The 15,636-nt window shown below is 42.8% G+C and overlaps 7 protein-coding genes across 8 annotated transcripts in view; all 7 read left to right on the top strand.

Annotated features, from left to right (window-relative positions):
- The window catches only part of cldnj (claudin j), a 38,416-nt gene that overhangs the window by 16,265 nt on the left and 6,515 nt on the right, over positions 1-15,636 (top strand). For both annotated transcript variants that reach the window (XM_019272964.2, XM_027279986.1), the window contains one exon: positions 1,024-1,219. The gene's annotated coding sequence lies outside the window, so the exon portion shown is untranslated. The remainder of the gene's footprint in view (positions 1-1,023; positions 1,220-15,636) is intronic.
- Positions 2,236-3,338, top strand: cldna (claudin a). The gene has a single exon (XM_010749921.3). It carries the CDS (start codon positions 2,365-2,367, stop codon positions 2,986-2,988), a length of 624 nt encoding a protein of 207 aa, XP_010748223.3. The 5' UTR covers positions 2,236-2,364; the 3' UTR covers positions 2,989-3,338.
- Positions 6,049-7,266, top strand: LOC109141676 (claudin-4). The gene has a single exon (XM_019272969.2). It carries the CDS (start codon positions 6,074-6,076, stop codon positions 6,707-6,709), a length of 636 nt encoding a protein of 211 aa, XP_019128514.1. The 5' UTR covers positions 6,049-6,073; the 3' UTR covers positions 6,710-7,266.
- Positions 8,633-9,934, top strand: cldnf (claudin f). Its single transcript, XM_019272963.2, has one exon. The coding sequence runs from the start codon at positions 8,724-8,726 to the stop codon at positions 9,471-9,473; it is 750 nt and encodes a 249-aa protein (XP_019128508.1). The 5' UTR covers positions 8,633-8,723; the 3' UTR covers positions 9,474-9,934.
- On the top strand, positions 10,524-11,711 carry LOC109136656 (claudin-4). Its single transcript, XM_019272970.2, has one exon. The coding sequence runs from the start codon at positions 10,624-10,626 to the stop codon at positions 11,254-11,256; it is 633 nt and encodes a 210-aa protein (XP_019128515.1). The 5' UTR covers positions 10,524-10,623; the 3' UTR covers positions 11,257-11,711.
- LOC109141342 (claudin-4) lies at positions 13,065-14,129 on the top strand. The gene has a single exon (XM_019271420.2). The coding sequence runs from the start codon at positions 13,283-13,285 to the stop codon at positions 13,895-13,897; it is 615 nt and encodes a 204-aa protein (XP_019126965.1). The 5' UTR covers positions 13,065-13,282; the 3' UTR covers positions 13,898-14,129.
- On the top strand, positions 14,576-15,222 carry LOC109141340 (claudin-4). Its single transcript, XM_019271416.1, has one exon. It carries the CDS (start codon positions 14,591-14,593, stop codon positions 15,212-15,214), a length of 624 nt encoding a protein of 207 aa, XP_019126961.1. The 5' UTR covers positions 14,576-14,590; the 3' UTR covers positions 15,215-15,222.

A 15,636-nucleotide genomic window follows, 5' to 3' on the forward strand; every position in this document is an offset into this window, starting at 1 on the left:
CAACCGCCCGAGGGCTCGCCGCGATGCCATCACATGCACACGCATACTTTCCACTCTGACACGTGAAACTCTTCTTTTATCTTAAAAAAAAAAAAAAAACGCCAAACAACGTAACTAAGGACAATTTTTTATTACGCCATAAAACATCAGCCTGACACAGTTTCACACACAGAGACCTTGATTCAAACCTTGAACTCTTTTGTAGTTCTTCACCCTGAACATCAACAAATGGTGTTTTATACTCATGATATCTGCTGATTAACTTTATTTAAATTCAACTTTTTAAATACAAAAACATGGCTGCAGTAAGACACTCCTCTCCTCGCTGCAGGTTGCAGGTTGATATAATTTAACTAAAGGTTGTTCGCTTGGGTGAGAGCCAAAGCCAGCCGTTACTGTGAAGTCTGGGCTTGCCTTGGACTACCTGCTGACACTTGTCACTCCGGCTCGCCTCGGGCACTTTCTCACGGCTGATGGAGTCGAATCATTGACATTTTGCTGCAGAATTTGTGCTGTTCCCTTTTGCAAAGCTGCCTACTTGAGCTCCTCTTCGTTAGTTTTCTTTTTTACCGATTAATTCAGCAGCATTCTTTCAAAAACATGTTCACATAACCACAAATTCCACTGAGCATGACTTCATCTGTTACACCCTGTAAAAATATACACATGCTGTAGAGAAAATGAAGTTGCTACACCCTTTAGATGGTTGTTTACATGAGACATATGACTGTGGCGTCACTGAGGCCTATCAGGATCTGCACATCGGGACTAATCTCACCCTGAAACCATCTCTCCTCAAATTCTTAATTGTGGAAATTCCTCCCTGCCTCCTTGTGTGTGGAACCCAATCTCCATAGCCAGGCCGAAGTAGCTTTAATGATCCTACCTTGGATAAAATAGAGGCATTATAGTCCTAACGGCCGTTTTGGCTCTTAAACACTGCCTCCATTCATTTCTGAAACAATCTGATTCTCTCTCTACCTCTCTTTGCCCCCTCCTCACTATTCCTTCTTTTCGCGACAGTCTGTCAACTGGAATCACTTGGCATAGTGTTTGCCATTTCCCCGACATCTCCCTCCTGCTGTCTTCTCACTGCTGAGGAAAACTATCGATACATCAAGTGGGACCCCCGGACTGCAAGGTGCACACATTCCTCGCAAAGCAACCTATAGGAGAAGGCTGCAGCCGCCCAGCCTTTAAGGACTGACATCACTGCAAGGTCAGCTTTGATTTCTTTCACCTACACTACATCTTCTCTCTTCTCAGGCATGCTCAGACAAAATACTTCTAAAGGTGTCGCCTTGTTATATTGATCTTAAACCAGTGTGAGGGTGATATGTACTTTATTGTTACCGTGTAATAAAAAGGGTTAAGGGTAAGTAATTAAGTTATTAAGGAACATGTTTGAACAATATGCTGCATTTTCGTTTGTGACATTAACAGTTATCATGTTGCAGAAAAACTGATCTAGTCATTTTCACAACAGTGAATCTTACTCGATTTTCTTTAACGTGTTTAATTCTAAAAACGAAGAAATAGTAAACTAAAGACTCGCTCACTGAGATTAGTCAACAGTGAACAATTTGTGTGTCTGACTTTGTCGGAAACTGAAAACTCCCACGGCTGAAAAGAGTCAAAGGTTAACCTCAAACATCACAAGCGAATTCCTGACGGATGAAATGTGTTTCTGTTTTTAAAAAAAAAATCCTAAAATATGAACTGAAGTGTCGATGTCAGCTATCACTTTGCCGAGTTACAGTCAGTGTTTGATGAAACCCTGAAACTGAAACTTAAAATCTTTACTTTATGTCTCATTTCTATTACAAATGAAATATTTTGTATTTATTTCTTTTAGCCTGAATGAACACAAAAAAAACAAAGTAAACACCTTGAAACAAAACTGCTGTTACATTTTGTACCTGAGCAGGTTTCTCCTAACGACAGAAAACACGTTAGAAATCAAACAGAACCAAAAGACAGCGAGCTAACTCTGAAGGTGTGGCTGTTTTTTTTTTTTTTTTTTCTTCAAAGTTTGCTAAACTGCTCTCGGTACAGGTGAGTCATAATGTGGCTTTTCCACCTGCCACGGTTTTACATGAGACAAACAGTAACATGATGACACATGCCCACAACAAGTGCAGGGGCGGTGGGGATAGTCATCACGTCACAGCTCTGTGTAACAGTGTGTGTGTGTGAAACCCCTCCCAGGTTAAGTGTATAAAAGACCCGCTCCAACTTTGGCCAAACATTCACTTTTGGGGATCTCTCAAGCAAAACTCAACCGACTTCCAGAGATACAACTTTTGGACCTTTTTCTTTCTTTTTTTTTTGGGACAACTTTGCAAGAAGCTTTTCTGAGGAGACATGGTGTCAGCTGGCTTCCAGATGCTGGGCACTGCCCTGTGCATTATTGGCTGGATTGGGACCATCGTTGTCTGCGCCCTACCCCAGTGGAAAGTGACGGCCTTTATTGGTCAGAGCATTGTCACTGCTCAAACCACTTGGGAGGGCATATGGATGACCTGTGTGGTCCAGAGCACAGGCCAGATGCAGTGCAAGGTTTACGACTCCATGCTGGCTCTGTCAAATGACCTCCAGGCTGCCCGCGCCCTCATCATCATCTCCATCCTGGTTGGCATCGTGGCTCTGCTCCTGTCCATCGCAGGGGGTAAATGCACCAACTGCGTGGAGGATGAGGGCTCCAAAGCCAAAATCGGCGTGGCGTCTGGTGTGCTCTTCATCATCGCTGGTGTTATGTGCCTCATCCCTGTGTGCTGGACGGCAAACACCGTCATAAATAACTTCTACAACCCGTTGACGATGGGCTCTCAGAAGAGGGAGCTTGGAGCTGCACTCTTCATCGGCTGGGGGGCCGCAGGCCTCCTCATCCTGGGTGGTGGATTCCTCTGTGCCAACTGCCCTCCCAAGGATAACTACTCTGCCAAGTATTCAGCTGCCCGTTCAACTGGACCCAAGGACTACGTCTGAGGAGAGAAGAGACAAATGAGAAGGCCAATAGACTTGAAAAAAGACTTGAATCAAATAAGCATCAGTGATTTTTGGTTTGGTACTTTCACGTTGAGTTACAGCACCTCAGGATTTGTTTCATCAGTGGGAAGATAAAGAGGTGTGCACCACACCCAGACAGCTGTTTATGTGGACTGAGAGAAATGCTTCATCAGTGGGAGTGAAAAAAAGATGCATATTATACATATCGAACGTGTGACTTTGTGTTGATTGAATCTGTATTACTTTTCCTTTGTTTTCATCCATTTGTACCCTTTTACATTTCATTTCATTGTTCAAACTTGAATGTCTGAAACTGTAAATAAAGTTTTTTTTTAAGATGTCAACCTGGAATCATTTTGTTTTATTTACAACAAATTAAAACAGCTTCATCGTGAGAGAAAAAGGAGGCTGCAGGAAGAAACCAGAAGGTGTGGCTCTGCCATACTCGACGGGTCTTAGATGATTAATAACTAAAAGCCACAACCCTAACCCTTTATGAAAAGAATACAAAACAAAAATAAATGTACAACAAGCTGTAAAATACTCTTTTTCTATGAGCAGACATAAAAGAATTTGGGGAGATGACTGAACTTTAAAGAGATTTTATATATTATAAAGTAAATACTTGATCATGCTGCATTTTGGTTATTTACCAATCATAAAGGAACAAAATACACTGTAGATTATGTGCACACCTAATAAGAGATTGTTTATAAATTAAACTGTTTGTATAATCCTCATGTATGTGGACTTTTTTCTTTAAAAACCTCCAGTGTTTGAGTCATTATCTGTCAAACACTGCCCCTTGTTGTTCACAAAATAACACATCCTGTATCAAATGTGGAATTAGGGTCATAACCAAGACCAGACAGTATATAGCCTACATAGGTACAGTGCTTAACAAATTTATTAGACCACCACCCAATGTAAAGTTTATGCCACAGCTGCCCTAAATTAACAACATTGGTAATTATGTTTTTTTTTTTATGTTTCTGTAATGGTTCATGCACCAGTTTGTAGAAGCTCTTTAACCAAAATGTTTTTTTTTTTAACAATATTTTGATTGCTAAAATTAAATTATTATTATTATCCATCAATTTTACTGTTTTATAGAAAACCTGAGAATAGTAAAGCACATTATTATCCTTTGATTAAGATGTTAAAATTATAGTTATTTATTTCCCTGAACAGAATAATTAGTTTTAGTGGTTGAATGTTATGCTTGATTAATTTCTGACTTCTTAGAGAAGAAGAGTGAGCCGGGGTTAAAATTTGCGTATAAAAAGGTGAATTCAGTCAAATCTCTGTGGGTGCGGCAGACGAAGGCCTCGCAGCCTTCTCAGGATTTACAGGCTGCTGCGTGTTTTTCAGATTAACTCTTTGTGGTTTTATTACAGAAAGTTTGACAGACACAAGTTATTGCAATACTCCAATGCTGCTGCAACGCTTTACATTTCTCCATTGTGGGTCAAATAAAGGATAATCTTAATTTATCTTTTTTTTATCGTATCTAATCTTACATGTGAGTGTTATGAATTATCACCAAGAGATGGCGACATTTTACCTCCATAAAAATAGCCCCAAACTTCTATTGATAGCATAGATTCATACGCTGTAAACCTGAGCCAACATACGACCACCAACTGGTCAATGAATCACTCCTTTTTTCAGCAGAGGTGAATGTATATGCAGGTAACAAGACATTCAAGAAATGATAATCAGGGCGGCTGGAAAACTGAATCTCCAGTCCACATCTGGACAGAACCATCCTCTCTTCTGTCTGTTTATTTCAACAACATATCCACCTTCAAGTGAAGCACGAGCCTCCTCTTGTTTTGACTTTTTCTTTCTCATCTTGCTGTTTGGAGGCCATCTCTGACCGCTGATTGGTCAGATGCTGCGTGCTGTCAGTCATTGCAGCCTCTTTTTCCCTGCCTCGGGTTGACTTGGTGCTTTACAGCAGCGATGCACGTCCTTTGCACATTTGTAGAGAAATGTGCCCCCCCCATGGATCGTGGGCCCCTACGCACAGCGCGTGATCTGCGGGTATGGAGGGGCGGCGCTGACAGCAGTAATGTTACCAGATAAACCAGATAATGCACATTCAGTGATACAGGATTATGTGAGCCTGTGGTGGATGGACCTTAGACCTTCTAGGGGGGTCCAGGGGCTGCCCCCAAAAAGCGTTTCCCTCACCGGGACAGTTTAACTGAGGTGGAGGGGGCGTTTTAATTGATTCTACTTAGATTGTTGTAGTACTTGAGATTGGTCTCGACCCCTTTTTGAAGGTCTCGGCCTTGGGCTTTTTTTACCCGGTCTTGTCTCGGTCTCTGACATATAGGACACTGGACATTATTTCGGGACTAGTCAAGACCACAGCTGTAGGGATATCACCAGAGTTTCTATATTATTTACTTAATAATGTCTAGTTTGTCCCACCGCAGTTTCATAATTTAAAAGTTGTAGACAAACACCTGCATGGCACAGAAAACTACAGTAAAGAGGACAGGAGAGGTCAGGTCGAGGACCACAAGACCACCAGGCGATAGTTTATGCAGGTCAATAAAAAAACAATAATAATATGAACTATGTTCATTCATATCATTGGTAACATCTGTGTTTACTCTACTATTTTATGTGTAAATCGCTGCTATGAAAAAGTTTTCTCACAAATGAGGCAGCTGTGGTCTTGACCGGTCTTGAAATAAAGTCTTGAGTCCTCTTTGTCCGAGACCGAGTCAAAATGCAGTCAAGTCAGTTTTTTATTTGTGATCTTAGTCAGGGAGGGTGAGAGAATGAAATGTTGATGGATACAACAACAGAAACTGTGTTTGTGTCCGACCTTGAAGCTTTGGATTCTGGCAGGTCAGCACTACTAAAGGTCACTGGGTCTCTGTTTGTGTGTAAACTCCTTCCAGCCAATAGGAGCTGTGGACCGTGGTATCACATACCCTCATGTCTTCGTGTCCCTTCGTCTCACGCAGCAACATATAAATACAAGCTCACATCGTCCCACTTGTCTTTCTCTTTTGGATTCTAATGTGTGAAGAACGAAGCCGGCAAAATGGTTTCTCAGGGGATTCAGCTCATTGGTATATCGATGTCTCTGATTGGCTGGCTCATGGTGGTCGTGGTGTGCGCCTTGCCCATGTGGAGGGTCACTGCTTTCATTGGCGCTAACATCATCACGGCTCAGACCATCTGGCAGGGCATGTGGATGAACTGTGTGGTGCAGAGTACAGGCCAGATGCAGTGCAAAGTGTATGACTCCATGCTGGCTCTGCCCCAGGACCTGCAGGCCGCCCGCGCCATGATCATCATCTCCATCCTGACGGGGATCTTTGGAATCATATTGTCAATCGCTGGTGGGAAATGCACCAACTGCATCGAGCAGGAGCGATCCAAGTCGAAGGCTTGCATCCTGGCTGGGATTTTGTTCATCGTCTCGGGGTTGCTCTGTCTCATTCCAGTCTCCTGGTCTGCCAACACCATCATCACCAACTTCTACAACCCGTTAACGCTCAACGCTCAGAGGTACGAGTTAGGAGCGGCGCTGTACATCGGCTGGGCGGCTTCTGCACTGCTGCTGATGGGAGGTGGGCTGATGTGTTGGAACTGCCCACCCAAAGATGAACAGCCTCACTACGTACCCAAATTCATCCCCGTGAAGTCAGCCTCCACATCAAGGGAATATGTATAAGATGGTTAACACTTGCTGCATAGACTTTTGAGGGCACAGGAGAGAAATGGTAGTTTGCTTGACTGAAGCTGAATCCTGAGGTTGTGTCAAAGTGACCTTTCTCACAGCTGACATTTTGCCCCGTCAAGCAAGTTAAAAGCATAAACAATGGCTTCGTTCCATTTAGTTGTGCTGACAGGGCCAGGCTGTCACACCTTACAAAGCCTTCATAAACGTTATTGTGCTTTTCCTGCTGTCGAAATGTCTCATTATTTTTCAGAATATTCACGTCTCGGTCTAAACTTTAAAGATGAAAGAGCCTTTTTAATCCATGCTGTATTGTGGCAAAAGAATAAATAACATTTGTAATTTGATTATAATTCATCTGTGTAAATATTTAGTCAAGACTGCTGTAAGGATTTCACAGTGTGATTGTCGTCATTGTAAAAACAACAGGTGAAGGAAAGTCAGAGGAAAGTCTTTTTATTTTCACACAGTCTGCTAATTCCACATTTATATTTCTGTCTTTCTGGATCTTGTAATGTTCTTTCACTGTAAATAAACTCTCTGGATGATTACTGTCTGCTTGCGTCTGAGAAACTAATGATATTAAAATAAATAGTAATAATAAGCTGAGGAGCTGATTCTGCAGGAATGAAGTGGAGATGATATTAACTATTGTTTTCTAGGTGATGTAGATTCAATACAGGCGATAAGTCGCCTCCTTTAAAAGTCGTTGGTGTTTATTTGCAAAAGAAAAGTGTTTTTTCCGTACAGTGTCACGTTACTGTGTAGGCGTGTGAAAACAGTTTCAGTTGGTGTCAGTCGTCAACAGTTTGTTTAGCAGACAGAGGTTTCTGTCACAGGATGTGGCAGGTTTTCTTCCCCCATGTGACTCATCAATGTTTATTAATAAATAGATAAGTTCTCCTTTTCAGCCTGGTGCTCATTGTCTTAACTGGGCCACATTTTATGTGCTTATGTGCCTAAAGGATACTTCTTTTTTTTAAATCATCATTCAAAAACCTCTCCTCTGGTTGTATTATAAGATATTTTGAGCTGATGTTGCTCAAAACTTCAATTCCTCCTGAAAGTATTTTCAGTTAAACAAACTGCGGTGTGAGAAACTAACACAACATCTAAAAATAAAGTAAACTTGAGACAGAGACCTTCAAAAAAAAAAAGTGATCTTGAGTCCAAGAATGAGCTTGAGTACAACAACACTGGGCACAGGACTGGGGGATTTACACAGATGTCCTGATAAGTGAAATCAAGACACCCGGAGACTAAATACAGAAGCACAGAAGTAAGGTGAGACGATGAAGCACAGGTGAAAACTATCAGGGTGGAATAGATCCCCAAAAGTGGTGGGAGAACTCAACAAAAGGCAGGAAGTAAATTAGCATAGGGCACGGAGAGGGGAGACCTACAAAATAAAACAGGAAACACTAAATAAGAGGAAACTCAAGAACACGACAACTTCAAATATTTAACCTTAAGAGAAGCAAGGTGCCAGTTTGGTGGAAGCCATTAGTGACACAAAATCCCATCGTGTGAAAACACAGTAAGAATAAAGAGAAGCTCACAGAGTGGTACCAAACCTCATAAACACAAACTTTAGCGTGATAAGGTCATCTGATTAGCTCTTAGCTGTGCTTGTTTATCAGTGGCGTGTTTGGACGTAACTAGAGGTAATTCGATCATTTGCCATCTATACCCGGTCTGAGCTGGTTTCATGACATTTGAAGTCACTTAAGTGGTTGTAACTCCATCCAATAACCCCGCTGTAGAGAAATCTGCATATGAAAGTGTGTTTTTCCCAAGAACAAAAGGAAGGCTTTGTTTGAAAAACAGGGGCCACTCCTCCAGCTTAAGGAACAGGAATCTAGTTTGGCCAGAAGAACTCACTTGACAACGACACAGCCCTCCTCCTGTACATTTTCTGACAGACAACAAGTGAGAGAGCTGCGTCAGTCCGAAAGACAATCAGTACTGAGGCGCTTCTCTCTCCTGCCGCAGACAAAGCCTCGTCAACATGGGGAGGATTGGCAAGGAAGTGGCAGGTCAGATCATAAGCTTCATTGGCTTTGTTGGGGTGGCGGTGACCTGTGGGATTCCCATGTGGAGAGTGACTTCCTACATCGGTGCCAACATCGTGACAGGTCAGATAGTGTGGGATGGCCTGTGGATGAACTGCATCATGCAGAGCACTGGGCAAATGCAGTGCAAGCTGAATGAGTCTGTTATGAGACTGACCAGAGACCTGCAAGCCGCCCGAGCCCTGGTCATCATCGCCCTCATCTTCGGCTTCATCGGCTTCCTCATCACCTTCATTGGAGCCAAGTGCATGGGCTGCCTGAAGACAGATTCATCAAAGGCCAAGGTGGTGATCGCAGGCGGCTGTCTCATCATCATTTCTGCCATCATCGTCCTGGTCCCCGTATGCTGGTCTGCAGCCATCACCATCACAGACTTCCAGAACCCCTTGACAATCGAGACTCAGAGGAGGGAAATCGGAGCCTCCATCTACATCGGCTGGGCCTCTGCTGCGTTTCTTCTGCTCGGTGGGATCATCCTAACCACATCCTGCCCTCCTCAAAAACCCATGTATGGATATCCAGGCTACCCACCGGCACCAATGTACCCTTATGCAGCTCCAAACCCGGCAATGTACGGCCCTGTGTATGCTCCGGCATCCAGCCGACCATATTCAGGCACTGGGACATACTTACCAAACAAACCATATGCAGCACCAACCACATACTCTGCTAGACAATACCTCTGAAAACTGAAAGGACAGAAAGAGGATAAAGACTGCGGATGGCTTCAGGATTTGTAATCCCATTAGTAAAACTGCACCAAAACACAGATTGTAATTCTAAAGGATGGTATGTATCCCAAAACATTGTTGGGATTTGAAATGAATTCACTAATATTCACTGTGACCTCTGATGATTCTGAATATTTCATAACATGTTTTGCTCTTTTGGATTGATTCTATGCTCTTAAGTAGAAATCTTTCTAGTCCATGAAGTCTTGATGTGAGAGGAATATTGTGTCAACATGGCAGTGTAGCAGTGAACGCTGAAATGCTTTTCCAATAAATCAGTGTCGATGTATTTATGAGCCGATTTTATACATAGTTATGATTTGAGATGTTGATGATTTCTGTAAATGTCACTTTATTTTTGAGAATTTCAATAAAACGTATATATCACTTCACTGTTTGTGGAGTCATTATCCCAACATATTGTCTTTCTGTGTGAGTGTAAGTGTGAGTGAGAGGCAGAATATATTTTTTCTTCTATAAATCTAAATAAACCATATGAAAGGATTTTCTAAATCAATAATTTTACTGCAAACTATGAGCAGTTTATTTAAAAAAAAACAAATATGATAAACCTCGTAAATAACTTTCATTCTAACTGGAAAAATACCCCTAAATCAATGACAAATGAACAGAAGTAAAATCAAGGAAATTAAACTATAAGTTGACGGCCCGTCCGTTAACGTCTGACATCCGGTGATACTCCCACCCATGCTTGTGTTTTTTTTTAAAACCTGAAACCAGTGACTGGACCTGATCTTCCGGTAACTCGCCCCGTCAAAGGCTGGCCACTGGCAGAGCATTGTTCCAGTCAGGAATGAGGAGCCTCTTTATGAGCCTCATTTACATAGAGTTGTTTCTGACTGATGTTCATCTCATCGAAACCATTGTCCGCATATGAATAATGTGAAGAATGTCGCTGGACTGGAAAAGCTTTCTGGTTTCAGGTCAGAGGGAAAGACGTCATGACTCCACCTACTCAATAAACATCCTTATAACCGACGTAAATGTGCCACAGTGTTCACTTAACTTTACAACCCCGAGCGGAGCTGAGCTGCTTCTGAAACCTCTTCAGCCTTTTTTCAAGTGATTCAAACAAGACCTCATCATGGTGTCGATGGGACGACAGATGCTGGGCTTTGCCCTGGCGATCATCGGTTTCCTGGGGACCATCATCGTGTGCGCCCTGCCTATGTGGAAGGTCACAGCCTTCATTGGAGCCAACATTGTGACAGCGCAGGTCATCTGGGAAGGTTTATGGATGAACTGTGTGACGCAGAGCACAGGCCAGATGCAGTGCAAGATCTATGATTCTCTGCTGGCTCTACCTCAGGACCTTCAGGCTGCCAGAGCTCTTGTGGTCATCGCCATCATCGTTGCTGCCTTTGGGGTCCTTCTGGGCATTGCGGGAGGCAAGTGCACCAACTTTGTGGAGGATGAAAGCGCCAAAGCCAAGGTGGCCATTGCTGCTGGAATCATCTTCATTTGTGCTGGTGTTCTCATCCTTATCCCCGTCTGCTGGTCTGCCAACACCATCATCAGGGATTTCTACAACCCCATCATGACCAATGCCCAGAGGAGAGAGCTGGGGGCTGCGCTTTACATCGGCTGGGGCACGGCTGCACTTCTGCTCCTGGGTGGTGGCCTCCTCTGCAGCTCCTGCCCGCCTAAAGAAAGCCCAGAGTATCCAGTCAAGTACGCCGGTGCCAGGTCCACAGCCACCAGCCGGGCCTACGTCTGAGAGGTTCATTCTTCTGAAAAGGACAACAGACTTTATTTTTGTTTCCTCGAGTAACCCTGCTTTGCTGTGAGTTTATGACATCACCACAAGTTGTGTCTCAGTTCTTAAAAAGTGACCAAAGTTAGAGCGAACTGCCTGAAGAATTGAGACTTCTTGTGGTGTCGGCAAGAAAGAGTGTTTCTTGAGGAATGGGAAACACAGAAGAAAGATGTGGTGTGAAACTGCAGAGTTGGCAAGGTCATCTTCCAACGACTGGACTGAGTTATTATATGTAAAGCTTGTATCAAACCTAATTTTCTTTCGAATGTTTGGTATGGAAGGAATCTTGTACAGTACACTGATACATTACGAATTGTTGCATAAGATATTATAAATATATTTGTTCAATAGCAATACCATAAAACTGCTTTTGTTTACTGAAATCAATGATTTTTAATAAAGTTTCATAAATTATATCCTCTTGTGCCTCACTGAGTTTTGTTTGTATCCTACGGCATCACAAATACAGTAAATGTGCAAACTCAAACAGGACCAGTGATTGATTGAGAGCATTTAATCTTAAATAACTAGATCTGATGGTGTGCCATGTTTCAAAGCAAGCCCTTTATCATGTCAGAGGTGGTGGTGTCCCTGTTTCTGACTGATCTGACTGAGTTTTTTAGGTTACAGGAAATAAAGCTGTAGTTTTTTAAACCTCAATCAGGTCACAAAAAAGAAAGTATATAGAGTAAAAGCTGAAGTCATTGTAACCACACAGAGTATTCAAAAACACCCAGCAGTTCAGGCAGACGTTAAACTAGTTCAACCAGTTTTACAGTGTTGTGTTTTTTCATACAACCGGTTACAGTGTGTTACTTTCAACGTGTATTAAGAGCCATACCCATTCACCTCCAGCATTTAAAACAACAACCTGGATTAAAAAGTCTTTCTTTCTTTCTTTCTTTCTTTCTTTCTTTCTTTCTTTCTTTGACATCCAGTAATTGTCATTATTTAAACTTAAAAAGAAAAGATTCATTCAGCTCATTCGTTCCAGATTTACGGTCCCCTGCACACAAGAGACAAGCTGGTATTTTTTAGTCTTCTTTTTTTTTTTAGATGTTTATTTCTGGTATCATATGCATCCCGAGGTCCACAAACCGGAACCAGCACACATAGCCTAGGGTTAGTTTTATGAATGATTTGATGCATCACACAGGCGTTGTGATATAGATTTAAATCAGTCAGCCGGAGAAGACCAAAGCGATGAAAGCGAGGTCTTGTGGGGGCATTGTACTCTGACGCAGTTCGGATAATCTGTTTTCGAAGGCTTTCTAACCTTTTCAGATAAGCAGATTTGCCTCTGCTTGAATTCATGTCACTGTTGATGCACATTTAGTCTAAAGCAGCAGAATGTGTATGAGGGGGTTTACTTAAGTGATCTCATTATAATAAAGCCACATGTCATAGATGTGTCTCACTGATGTGTTTCTTTTAGTTTTTGTACAACAATGGAGCTCTTTGGAGACACAGAAGAAATTTCAGAAAGGATAATAAACTAATTATGGCTCAGAGGTATAAGATATATATCAGGCTTTGGGTACACACACAGTTCTTGTTACTAGGATGAATCCATAGTTTTGCTCTTTTCATAGGATTCGTTAATGAAAGGAAAAAACACAGAATATCATAAAGGTCAAAAATTAGCTTTTCATTTCAGGATTTGTTTGTTTTTGTTTGTTTTTTATCACACTGAATGACAGTCAGTGAGATTATGAAGTTTTTTTAGGCTAAGGAAATCTAAACAAACAAACAAATTATAAAAATTCTAATTTAAAAAAAAAAAATCTACATAGTACTGTTAAAAAGGGGGGGAGGGTATTTCCGAGTCCGCCTTCATGATGTGTGAAAAAAAATGCGCCACATCCTGATAAACCAACGGAAATGTGCCACAGTGTTCGCTCGACTTTACAACCCGAGCTGAGCTGAGCTGCTTCTGAAACCTTCAAGTCTTCAGCTTCTTTTCAAGTGGTTCAAACAAGACCTCATCATGGTGTTGAAGGGATGTCAGATGCTGGGCTTTGCCCTGGCGGTCATCGGTTTCCTGGGGACCATCATCGTGTGCGCCCTGTCTATGTGGAAGGTCACAGCCTTCAATGGATCCAACATTGTGACAGTGCAGGCACTCTGGGAAGGTTTATGGATGCACTGTGTGGTCCAGAGCACAGGCCAGATGCAGTGCAAGATCTATGATTCTCTGCTGGCTCTACCTCAGGACCTTCAGGCTGCCAGAGCTCTTGTGGTCATCGCCATCATCGTTGCTGCCTTTGGGGTCCTTCTGGGCATTGCGGGATGCAAGTGCACCAACTTTGTGGAGAATGCAAGAACCAAAGCCAAGGTGGCCATTGCTGCTGGAATCATCTTCATTTGTGCTGGTGTTCTCGTCCTTATCCCCGTCTGCTGGTCTGCCAACACCATCATCAGGGATTTCTACAACCCCATCATGAGGAGAGAGCTGGGGGCTGCGCTTTACATCGGCTGGGGCACGGCTGCACTTCTGATCCTGGGTGGTGGCCTCCTCTGCAGACCCTGCCCACCTAAAGACAGTCCAGAGCATCCAGTCAGGTACTCCGGTGCCATGTCCACAGCCACCAGCCGGGCCTAAGTCTGAGAGGTTCATTCTTCTGAAAGGGACAGCAGACTTTATTTTTGTTTCCTCGAGTAACCCTGCTTTGCTGTGAGTTTCTGACACCACCACAAGTTGTGTCTCACTTCTTAAAGATTTGCCTCTGCTTGAATTCATGTCACTGTTGATGCACATTTAGTCTAAAGCAGCAGAATGTGTATGAGGGGGTTTACTCAAGTGATCTCATTATAATAAAGCCACATGTCATCGATGTGTCTCACTGATGTGTTTCTTTTAGTTTTTGTACAACAATGGAGCTCTTTGGAGACACAGAAGAAATTTCAGAAAGGATAATAAACTAATTATGGCTCAGAGGTATAAGATATATATCAGGCTTTGGTTACACACACAATTCACACTGAATGACAGTCAGTGAGATTAGGAAGTTTTTTGAGACTAAGGAAATCTAAACAAACAAACAAATGATATATAATGAATTATAATAAAAATAAAAATAAATCAACATAGTACTGTTAAAAAGGGGGGGAGGGTGTTTCCGAGTCCGCCTTCATGATGTGTAAAAAAAACCAGTGCCACAGTGTTCGCCACATCCCTATAACCAACGGAAATGTACAACAGTGTTCGCTCGCCTTACAAACCGAGCTGAGCTGAGCTGACTTGAAACCTTCAAGTCTTCAGCTTCTTTTCAAGTGGTTCAAACAAGACCTCATCATGGTGTCGATGGTACGACAGATGCTGGGCTTTACCCTGGCGATCATCGGTTTCCTGGGGACCATCATTGTGTGCTCCCTGCCTATGTGGAAGGTCGGAGCCATCAATGGAGCCAACATTGTGACAGCGCAGGCACTCTGGGAAGGTTTATGGATGAGCTGTGTGGTCCAGAGCACAGGCCAGATGCAATGCAAGGTTTACGACTCCGTGCTCGCTCTGTCAAGTGACCTCCAGGCTGCCCGCACCCTCATCATCACCTCCATCCGGGTTGGCGTCATGGCTCTCCTCTTGTTCATCGCAGGGGGTAAATGCATCAACTGCGTGGAGGATGAGGGCTCCAAAGCCAAATTCGGCGTGGCGTCTGGTGTGCTCTTCATCATCGCTGGTGTTATGTGCCTCATCCCTGTGTGCTGGACGGCAAACACCATCATAAATGACTTCTACAACCCGTTGATGATGGGCTCTCAGAAGAAGGAGCTTGGAGCTGCAGTCTTCATCGGCTGGGGGGCCGCAGGCCTCCTCATCCTGGGTGGTGGATTCCTCTGTGCCAACTGCCCTCCCAAGGATAACTACTCTGCCAAGTATTCAGCTGCCCGTTCATCTGGACCCAAGGACTACGTCTGAGGAGAGAAGAGACAAATGAGAAGGCCAATAGACTTGAAAAAAGACTTGGATCAAATAAGCATCAGTGATTTTTGGTTTGGTACTTTCACGTTGAGTTACAGCACCTCAGGATTTGTTTCATCAGTGGGAGTGAAAAAAAGATGCATATTATACATATCGAACGTGTGACTTTGTGTTCATTGAATCTGTATTACTTTTCCTTTGTTTTCATCCATTTGTACCCTTTTACATATCATTTCATTGTTCAAACTTGAATGTCTGAAACTGTAAATAAAGATTTTTTTTTTTAAATCAACCTGGAATCATTGTGTTTTATTTACAACATGTTAAATTAAAACAGCTTCATCGTGAGAGAAAAAGGAGGCTGCAGGAAGAAACCAGAAGGTGTGGCTCTGCCATACTCGACGGGTCTTAGATGATTA

Source organism: Larimichthys crocea, chromosome VII (genome assembly GCF_000972845.2).
Source record: "Larimichthys crocea isolate SSNF chromosome VII, L_crocea_2.0, whole genome shotgun sequence".
In the NCBI taxonomy this organism is placed as follows: Eukaryota; Metazoa; Chordata; class Actinopteri; family Sciaenidae; genus Larimichthys; species Larimichthys crocea.

Coding starts and splice junctions, on each gene's coding strand:
- LOC109141676 (XM_019272969.2), top strand. CDS start 6,074: ATGGTTTCTCAGGGGATTCAGCTCATTGGTATATCGATGTCTCTGATT.
- cldnf (XM_019272963.2), top strand. CDS start 8,724: ATGGGGAGGATTGGCAAGGAAGTGGCAGGTCAGATCATAAGCTTCATT.
- cldna (XM_010749921.3), top strand. CDS start 2,365: ATGGTGTCAGCTGGCTTCCAGATGCTGGGCACTGCCCTGTGCATTATT.
- LOC109136656 (XM_019272970.2), top strand. CDS start 10,624: ATGGTGTCGATGGGACGACAGATGCTGGGCTTTGCCCTGGCGATCATC.
- LOC109141340 (XM_019271416.1), top strand. CDS start 14,591: ATGGTGTCGATGGTACGACAGATGCTGGGCTTTACCCTGGCGATCATC.
- LOC109141342 (XM_019271420.2), top strand. CDS start 13,283: ATGGTGTTGAAGGGATGTCAGATGCTGGGCTTTGCCCTGGCGGTCATC.